This window comes from Thalassophryne amazonica, chromosome 5 (assembly GCF_902500255.1).
Source record: "Thalassophryne amazonica chromosome 5, fThaAma1.1, whole genome shotgun sequence".
In the NCBI taxonomy this organism is placed as follows: domain Eukaryota; kingdom Metazoa; phylum Chordata; class Actinopteri; order Batrachoidiformes; family Batrachoididae; genus Thalassophryne; species Thalassophryne amazonica.
Genome location: NC_047107.1, coordinates 54,707,727 through 54,717,195, shown reverse-complemented (window position 1 = coordinate 54,717,195; position 9,469 = coordinate 54,707,727). Strand labels below are relative to the sequence as shown.

General features: G+C 39.0%; 1 protein-coding gene across 1 annotated transcript in view; it reads right to left on the bottom strand.

Moving 5' to 3' along the window:
• Positions 1 to 2,928: 2,928 nt before the first annotated feature.
• Positions 2,929 to 9,469, bottom strand: part of atp6v0a2b (ATPase H+ transporting V0 subunit a2b) — an 82,187-nt gene continuing 75,646 nt past the window's right edge. The window contains exons 19-20 of the mRNA XM_034170292.1: positions 5,561 to 5,732; positions 2,929 to 5,453 (exon numbers count right to left, since the gene is read on the bottom strand). Coding sequence (XP_034026183.1) covers positions 5,351 to 5,453; positions 5,561 to 5,732 — 275 coding nt within the window. The 3' untranslated portion in view covers positions 2,929 to 5,350. The remainder of the gene's footprint in view (positions 5,454 to 5,560; positions 5,733 to 9,469) is intronic.

Below are 9,469 nucleotides of genomic sequence, written 5' to 3'. Positions count from 1 at the left end.
TTCTGAGATTTGTGATCAAGACCCCCCCCCCCCCAATCCCCATTGCTTGCATTTATTAATTATCAATGACAGTAAACCTATTTTGATTAATTGCCTAAATTAACTCACTGGTAAAACTCACTAGCACTACTAAATAATAATTTTTATTATTAGGCACCTTTCAAAACTCTCAAGGTCAAACATAATGCAATTTTAAAAAAGATCCAAGTTTCTCCTCTTGAAGACGTTTGACTGGAATTATTTTCCTTCACGCATACCTTCATGGGTGATTCTTAGACTATGGGCACGTATGTCCTTTTATCATATTGTATGAAAAACAGAAAAAAGGGGAAATTTTACAGGTTTATAGTTATCTTTACAATGAAAGTGTGTTAAGAAATTTGTTCTAGTAGTCTATGATGACTTTTCAGCTTTTTTCAGCATCATTATATGCAAATATTGCCGTTTTGTGCTTGTCCCACACCCAGACTTTTGATCTTCAATGATAAAAATGAATGGTAAAGAAACGTTTTTTTCTAATGTTTTAAAATATCTCAATAAAATATCAGTAAAATAATCAAAACATAATTGGGGTATTCAATGTCATACAACTGTTGTGATTTTTTTTTTTTTTAAACAAAATGTAGTTGTCCCACACTATTGCCATAATTTCCACCACAACACTAATGTCCCTTTTAACAGTTTGTATGAAAGATTGTTTGGGTAGTTTCTATGGAGATAAACAGTGACATCAGAGCACATGTATATAGCACCAAATCACAACAAACAGTTGCCCCAAGGCGCTTTATATTATAAGGCAATGGTGTGGTGGAAATTACATTTACAAGGCCAATAGTGCCCGTAGTTAAAGAATCACCCTCATATGATGAGCTACCACTCTGACGTTTCACTAAAATCCAAACAGCAGTTTAAGAGGAGTTGTTGCATAGGAAATCCATGCTGAATATAATGATACATTAAACAAAGTCCAATTACAGTTGTGTTCAAAATAATAGCAGTCCAACTTCACTAATCAGATCAATCACTGTTTTTGGTAGAAATTATATTTCTACATGCAAATAATTCAGTAGAGTAATAGAAAACCAACAGAGCCAACCGTCATGATGTGTATGCTGCTGATTCTGTGCAATTGAATCATTAATTGAAAGGAGTGTGTACAGAATAATAGCAGTGTGGACTTCAATTACTTAGGTCATTCATTCCCTGAAAAAACCTGTTGTCAAACAAGTGACCCTTATTTAAAGATGAAGGCAGGAAATGTTACATACTGGTTGTTGTGCATTTCTCTCAAAATGTGAATAAAATGGGTTGTTCCAGACATTGTTCAGAACAGTGTACTTTGAGCAAAAATGATTGAAGATGGGAAAACATTAAGAAATGCAAAAAAATGTTAGGCTGCTCAGTTAAAATGATCTCAAATGCTTTAAAATGGCATCAAAAACCAGAAAGATGTGGAAGAACACAGAAAGTCACCATTCAAATGGATCTAAGAATAGCCAGAATGGCAAAGACTCAGCCAATGATCAGATCCACAGTGATCAAAGAAGGTCTAAAGTTACCTGTGAGTATTGTAACAATCAGAAGATGCCTATGTGAAGCCAAGTTATGGGCAAGTAGCCCCCACCAAGTCCCATTATTAAAAAAAAAAATCTGCTGAAGAGGGTAAAATTTGCCAAACACATTGCCTAGCTTAAAAGAGAAATGGCGCAACATTTTGTGGACTGATGAAACAAAGATTTTGTTTTTCTGGATCTAGGGGCCACAGACAGGTTCTCAGACAACCCCCAAAAACTGAATTGAAGCCATAGTACACTGTGAAGACAGTGACGTATGGTGGAGCAAACATCACGATATGGGGATGTTTCTCATACTACGGTGTCAGGTCTATTTATCACATATCAGGGATCATGGATCAGTTTGAACACATCAAAAGAGGTCATGTTGCCTTATGCCGAAGAGGAAATGCCCCTGAAATGGGTGTTTCAACAAAACAATGACCCCAAACACATAAGCAAGTGAGCAGCATCTTGGTTCCAGAGTGGCCAGCACAACCCTGGACCTTAATCCAACAGAAAACTTGTGGGGTGCCATCAAAAATGCCATTTGAGGTAAAACCAAGAAATGCAGAGGAATGGTGTAATGTAGTCCAATTGTCCTGGGCTGGAATACATGGTCAGAGGTGCCAGAAGTTGGTTGACCCCATTCTAACACAGATATGAGGCAGTTCTCAGAAATAGTGGTTATACAACTAAATATTAGTTCAGAGATTCACAGGAAATCTAAATCTTTAAGCATTTTTCCAGTTTATACAGTTTGTAAAGAAAAATGCAGACACTGCTATTTTTTGAACAGCTTAATATTCCGTTTTCTCCACTTTCTGTAAAGTAATAAATTTGATAAATTTTTCTTCATGTTTTGATTTGGAACAGAATGTGTAGTGTTCCCAACACATTTATGAAAACAAAAGCGATTATAAAGATTTTGAGCTTTACTAACTTTTTTTTTTTAACACAGCTGTTATTTTTGACAAATGTATATCCCCTTGACAATGTCAGGCTGTGATTATTTTCCTTAATGCACATCTTCATATGGTGTACTACCATATGAAGATGTGCACTATGTGACATTATTGTGTGTTGACATCTATAAAGTAGTTCGGGAAGAGTTGCACATACAAAATCAATCATCATCTGTTGCATTAATCAAACACAAAACTAATTAGCTCCAATGATCTCGCCTTGAAGATGCTGGACCTGAATTATTTTTTTTTCCTGTACATCTTTACATGGTGTGCTGCTGTTGTGTGAAGTGTTCTCAAAACTGAACGAGCACGTTTCGGAGGAGATGCACTTACAAGACAAAAAGGGTGATGCTGCCCATCCCAAAAAAAAATAAATAAATAAAATAATTTTTATTTTTTTTTTGCAATGGATATTGCAAACAAGTTTTAATCAACATAGCAACATGTCACATTACCATCATCTTAAATGCAGTACTAACCATAGTCTCACAGAGTTACACATCATCATGTCACTTTGTGACGAAAATACTTGCAAATGTGGCTGGCTCTGCAATTCATCATGGACAAAAGCTAAGATCAAAGGTTTAAGTCTTTAAAATTATTTCACTCTCCACTGCCTTTACAAGGCACTGAAGTGGTGTACAAGTTTCAGACGAGTTATACAGTTCATACAGTGTCCCATTGTCATAAAAAAAAAATCTAAATTCATTATCTTAGGGCTGTACTTGAAGAAATTACAAGACAGACAACACCTCATTTAGTATTCAGTGAGGCTAAACAATCGTTAACACCAATCCAAAAACAGTGACCCTCAGTATGAGAAATACACATTTTTTCCACTGATAAGACCTTGACATTTGTTTTTAAAAGCATACTTCATGGAATAAAATGAAGTGTGAGTTCAGCATTCCTTCCCTTCAAGTCCTCAAATGAATTCCTCAAAAAAAAAAAAAAAAAAAAAAAAATGAACGATAGTGAAACAACTAAAGTTTGATATTAATAATTCAACCTTTTCTTAGGATTTAATGGAGCACCTCCACTGTGTCATCTAATTTACCTGTGCAGTGTCTGTGCTCTCTTTCAGCAGAAGTTAGTGAGTAAATGATACAAAAATTCAGATTTTTCACACCTGGAATGTTAAATTTTACAATTACTGGTGGATGAAAGGCAATACTATAAATCAAAGACAGCAAAATGTAAATTCTAGAAGCATTCATCTTTGTGTTGCATCAGTTTCACATAAGTTTCAGAAATTTATTCTGTAAAAGTATACACACATCACACTCTTGCCTGAGTGCTTTTCATTACTAAACAGTTGGATGTTTTGTAACAATTTGGTACGGCAAAATAAGAGCTCAAGAGACCGTGATCAATGACATTTGGTGAGACTTCTCTATAAGGCAGTGAGTGGCTCCTCACTCAGTGTCACTCCAGCGTATGGAAACGAGATTTGCCAAAACTAAATGCTGAAATATTGGCTTTAAAGTTCAACATCCTGTCAAAGTACTGGGTTTGATGCAAAGGACAATGTCATTTAGTGGAAATGTAAGACTTGAGTTAAGAAAGAGTTTATTAAAGGTTGTTTTTGATCTGGATGAAGGAATGCATCCTGATTCTGATGGTTGATCTTTGAATTTTAATCTTTGATCGTGATCCAATTCTATCTCGGGTTCATCTGATCCTGATCACAGGATCCAGACCAAGGAGTGTATCCTGCTCTTGATCTTTAATCCTGAGTCCTTTAATGCTACTCCCACGTATCCTGTCCCAGTGTAATTTGTGCATAAGTGTAATCAGGATCAAAGCAATCAGAAATCAGCATTTGTTGAGTGATTTGAATGAAAGGTCACCGAGTGTGATCAAAAGTTCAGAATCCAAGATGAGCAACCAGGATCAAAGTTTTTTGTATGATCAAAGTTGAATAATCAGGACCAAATATAAGGATCCATAGAGTGACAATTATCAAAAGGTCAGCAACCAGGATCAAAGATAAGTGATCAAGATCAAAAGGCCAACAATCATACCAAAGACGAGTGATCAAGACAAAACATCAATAATCAGGATCAAAGCTTCTTGGTCAGGACTAGGGATGAGTAAGTAAAACAAAAGGTGAGCAACCAGAATCAAACCTGTCATCAGGACCAAAGGATTAAGGAGTAACCAGGATCAAAAGTCAAACAGGATTAAAGCCTGGTGATCAGAATCAAAAAGGATGGATCTGGATCTTGGTGATTTATTTTATTACTTTTCTTAAATTCACATTTTAGTGTATTTTTTGTTTTTAAATAACTCAAAACTCTTCACTGGTGTTGTGTAGTAATAATAATCAAGCGCAGACACGCTGCAGAAACATGAGTCTTTACCCACACCAAATGCAGGAGAGAGATGAACAGTATGCCTGTTCCTAAGGGTCCTAAGTGATTTTAGTTAATAAATGTTTATCAATAATGTCCCAAAAGTTGTATTTTCTCTATAATGTAAGAGTGAAGTTGTAAATTTGGGTTTTACACATCAGCCTCTCTAAAATGTACCCTTTCTGCTACAAAATACTCTGGCACTTGAATTTAAAACAAGGCAGTAATTGTTCTATTCAGTATATGCTGTACCATTCTGAGAGCTAAAGCAGGCAGCATGTTATAGTTCTCCAACTATCTGCAGACATTTGTGAGGCTCACTGTAAAAATGTTATTAAGTGAAGGAAAAAAAAAAAAATAAATAAAAATCTACTCATGACATCATCAGCATATATTTTCAGAAGTACTGCACCCTGCTGTTTTGTTTTGGTTGTGTTACCATTGGAGTCTGTCCACAGACCATCCCCACTCCCCCTCACAGCAAGCCATCTTGCTCAAAGCTGGATGGAAGGAGAGAGAAGGAAAAGGGACAAAACTTGACTCCAGTCCCACTGTAGAATTTATTCTGAAACTCCACCCTGAAGAAGGAAAAGAAAGCAGCTATGAATGTAACACACTCATACTGCTGGAAGCACCTCGGATTAGTCAATAACAAATGAAAGTAGTGATTAAGGTAAAAGCTTACCAGTGTAACCTGAGTGCATGAAGGAATGCAGACAGACCCTCCATTATCAGGAGGACGGCCACAGTGAGAACAGCAAACAGGACGAACAGTGGTACCAGGAATACAACCCCGAGGGTCGTGTCCATCTTCAGCCCAACATGCATCACCATAGTCCACAGCACCTCTGACAGCTCTGTGCACACACCAAACATTTCTGATAAACAGGAGACAAATCATCCCCCAAATCCAATCACCTATTCTCACTCCAATAACCTAAACCAACAAAAATATTCATAAAAATCTTTCCATGACTTCAGGAGTTGCATCCACAGATAAACACTGCAATCTAAGGGACAAGCAGACTGCCGCTCTGCTGGATCTGGATGGTTTTTCGCTGGTGCACAGTGACCGTTCTGATGCATCCGGCAAGAACGGAGGGGGCGTGTGCATACATGTGAATGACAAATGGTGCAAACAGTATACAATAAGAGACAAAGTATGCACCCCAGATACAGAACTGCTTTGTATATCAATGAGACCTCACTATCTGCCAAGGGAGTTTGGCAACATCATTATAGGCGCCGTTTATATAGCCCCCAGCAGCAACGCAGGCAAAGCAGCCGCGCACATTGTAGAGTGCACGCATGAACAGCTACAGCGCACACCGGGAGCGCCTATCTTTTTCTAGGTGACTTCAACCATTGTAAGCCAGAGTCTATTTTATCAGGCTTTGAACAATATGTACTGTCACACAAGACATAACAGGATATTGGACAAGTGCTATGGCAACATCAAGGGCGCATACTCTGCAAAGCCAAAGCCTCCTCTCTCTAACACGGACCATAATATAATACATCTGATTCCCTCATATAAATCAGTCTTCAAATTATGTAAACCTGTACATAATACCATTGTCTGGACAGATGATTCAACTGAGACACTAAAAGGATGCTTCTTGTGTACAGACTGGTCCATATTTCACAACTTGGACCTTGATAAGGCCACAGACACAGTTACAAAGTATGTGAAATTTTGTGTTGATAATGTGGTAGCTAAGAAGGATGTCATCATCTATCCTAACAACAAGCCCTATATAACTAAAGAAATCAAAGAGTGCATGAATAGGAAAAAGCAAGTGTTTCGCAATAAAGACAGAGTAAGTCTGATAGAAACTCAAAAGAAACTGAAACAACATCTAACTAAAGCAAGAGAACGATACAGACAAATAATGCAACAAAGCCTCTTAATTTCAAATACTAAAAAACTCTGGGACACAATGAAACTAGCTGCTAATATGAATCCTACAAAAAAGCAAATTATTACCTTGGATGAACAACAAAGATCAAATGAACTGAATGATTTCTATTAGAGATTTGACAAAGATAACATTTCTCAGGAGTGTGATAGAGTGATGCAGTCACTACCAGAAACCAGTACCACCGACTGGCTGGATCCACCTAGTGTCCAGTGTCTTTTCCGTACTGTGAGAACTGGTAAATCCACTGGCCCTGATGGACTGCCGGCTTTTCTGCTTAAAAGCTGTGCAGAGGAACTGACACCAGCATGGTGTCCTATATTTCAGCGTTCATTAGACACCAATACTGTCCCAGCTCTATGGAAGAGGTCTCTTGCTTGCCTCTACTGGTGGTTGGCTCTCACTGCGGTATTGTATCACTTCCTGTTTTGCTGTATCTGTTAGCTGTTTAATCTGCGCAGTTAGACTGATCTAGTTACCTAGATAACGATTTGTTTCACAGTGTTATCTTCACGTGCCTTAACTAAAGCACTCCCTCTGCTGAATCACCTCTAAATTATTTACACATTATTCACTGTGTGTTTTTAGGAATCCGCTAGCTTAGCGCAGCTACTAGCTCTTAGCCGGTTTAGCATGGCGGCTTCTCCTGTCTCTCCCGCACTTTTCTGCTCTGGGTGTGAAATGTTTAGTTATTCCTCGGCCTCCTTTAGCAGTAATGGTACTTGTAATAAGTGTAGCTTATTCGTAGCTTTGGAGGCCAGGCTGGGCGAATTGGAGACTCGGCTCCACACCGTGGAAAATTCTACAGCTAGCCAGGCCCCTGTAGTCGGTGCGGACCAAGGTAGCTTAGCCGCCGTTAGTTTCCCTCTGGCAGATCCCGAGCAGCCGGGAAAGCAGGCCGACTGGGTGACTGTGAGGAGGAAGCGTAGCCCTAAACAGAAGCCCTGTGTACACCGCCAACCCGTTCATATTTCTAACCGTTTTTCCCCACTCGGCGACACACCCGCCGAGGAACAAAGTCTGGTTATTGGCGAGTCTGTTTTGAGAAATGTGAAGTTAGCGACACCAGCAACCATAGTCAATTGTCTTCCGGGGGCCAGAGCAGGCGACATTGAAGGAAATTTGAAACTGCTGGCTAAGGCTAAGTGTAAATTTGGTAAGATTGTAATTCACATCGGTAGTAATGACACCCGGTTACGCCAATCGGAGGTCACTAAAATTAACATTGAATCGGTGTGTAACTTTGCAAAAACAATGTCGGACTCTGTAGTTTTCTCTGGGCCCCTCCCCAATCGGACCGGGAGTGACATGTTTAGCCGCATGTTCTCCTTGAATTGCTGGCTGTCTGAGTGGTGTCCAAAAAATGAGGTGGGCTTCATAGATAATTGGCAAAGCTTCTGGGGAAAACCTGGTCTTGTTAGGAGAGACGGCATCCATCCCACTTTGGATGGAGCAGCTCTCATTTCTAGAAATCTGGCCAATTTTCTTAAATCCTCCAAACCGTGACTATCCAGGGTTGGGACCAGGAAGCAGAGTTGTAGTCTTACACACCTCTCTGCAGCTTCTCTCCCCCTGCCATCCCCTCATTACCCCATCCCCGTAGAGACGGTGCCTGCTCCCAGACCACCAATAACCAGCAAAAATCTATTTAAGCATAAAAATTCAAAAAGAAAAAATAATATAGCACCTTCAACTGCACCACAGACTAAAACAGTTAAATGTGGTCTATTAAACATTAGGTCTCTCTCTTCTAAGTCCCTGTTAGTAAATGATATAATAATAGATCAACATATTGATTTATTCTGCCTTACAGAAACCTGGTTACAGCAGGATGAATATGTTAGTTTAAATGAGTCAACACCCCCGAGTCACACTAACTGCCAGAACGCTCGTAGCACGGGCCGAGGCGGAGGATTAGCAGCAATCTTCCATTCCAGCTTATTAATTAATCAAAAACCCAGACAGAGCTTTAATTCATTTGAAAGCTTGACACTTAGTCTTGTCCATCCAAATTGGAAGTCCCAAAAACCAGTTTTATTTGTTGTTATCTATCGTCCTCCTGGTCGTTACTGTGAGTTTCTCTGTGAATTTTCAGAACTTTTGTCTGACTTAGTACTGAGCTCAGATAAGATAATTATAGTGGGCGATTTTAACATCCACACAGATGCTGAGAATGACAGCCTCAACACTGCATTTAATCTATTATTAGACTCAATTGGCTTTGCTCAAAATGTAAATGAGTCCACCCACCACTTTAATCATATCTTAGATCTTGTTCTGACTTATGGTATGGATATTGAAGACTTAACAGTATTCCCTGAAAACTCCCTTCTGTCTGATCATTTCTTAATAACATTTACATTTACTCTGATGGACTACCCAGCAGTGGGGAATAAGTTTCATTACACTAGAAGTCTTTCAGAAAGCGCTGTAACTAGGTTTAAGGATATGATTCCTTCTTTATGTTCTCTAATGCCATATACCAACACAGTGCAGAGTAGCTACCTAAACTCTGTAAGTGAGATAGAGTATCTTGTCAATAGTTTTACATCCTCATTGAAGACAACTTTGGATGCTGTAGCTCCTCTGAAAAAGAGAGCTTTAAATCAGAAGTGCCTGACTCCGTGGTATAACTCACAAACTCGCAGCTTAAAGCAGATGACCCGTACGTTGGA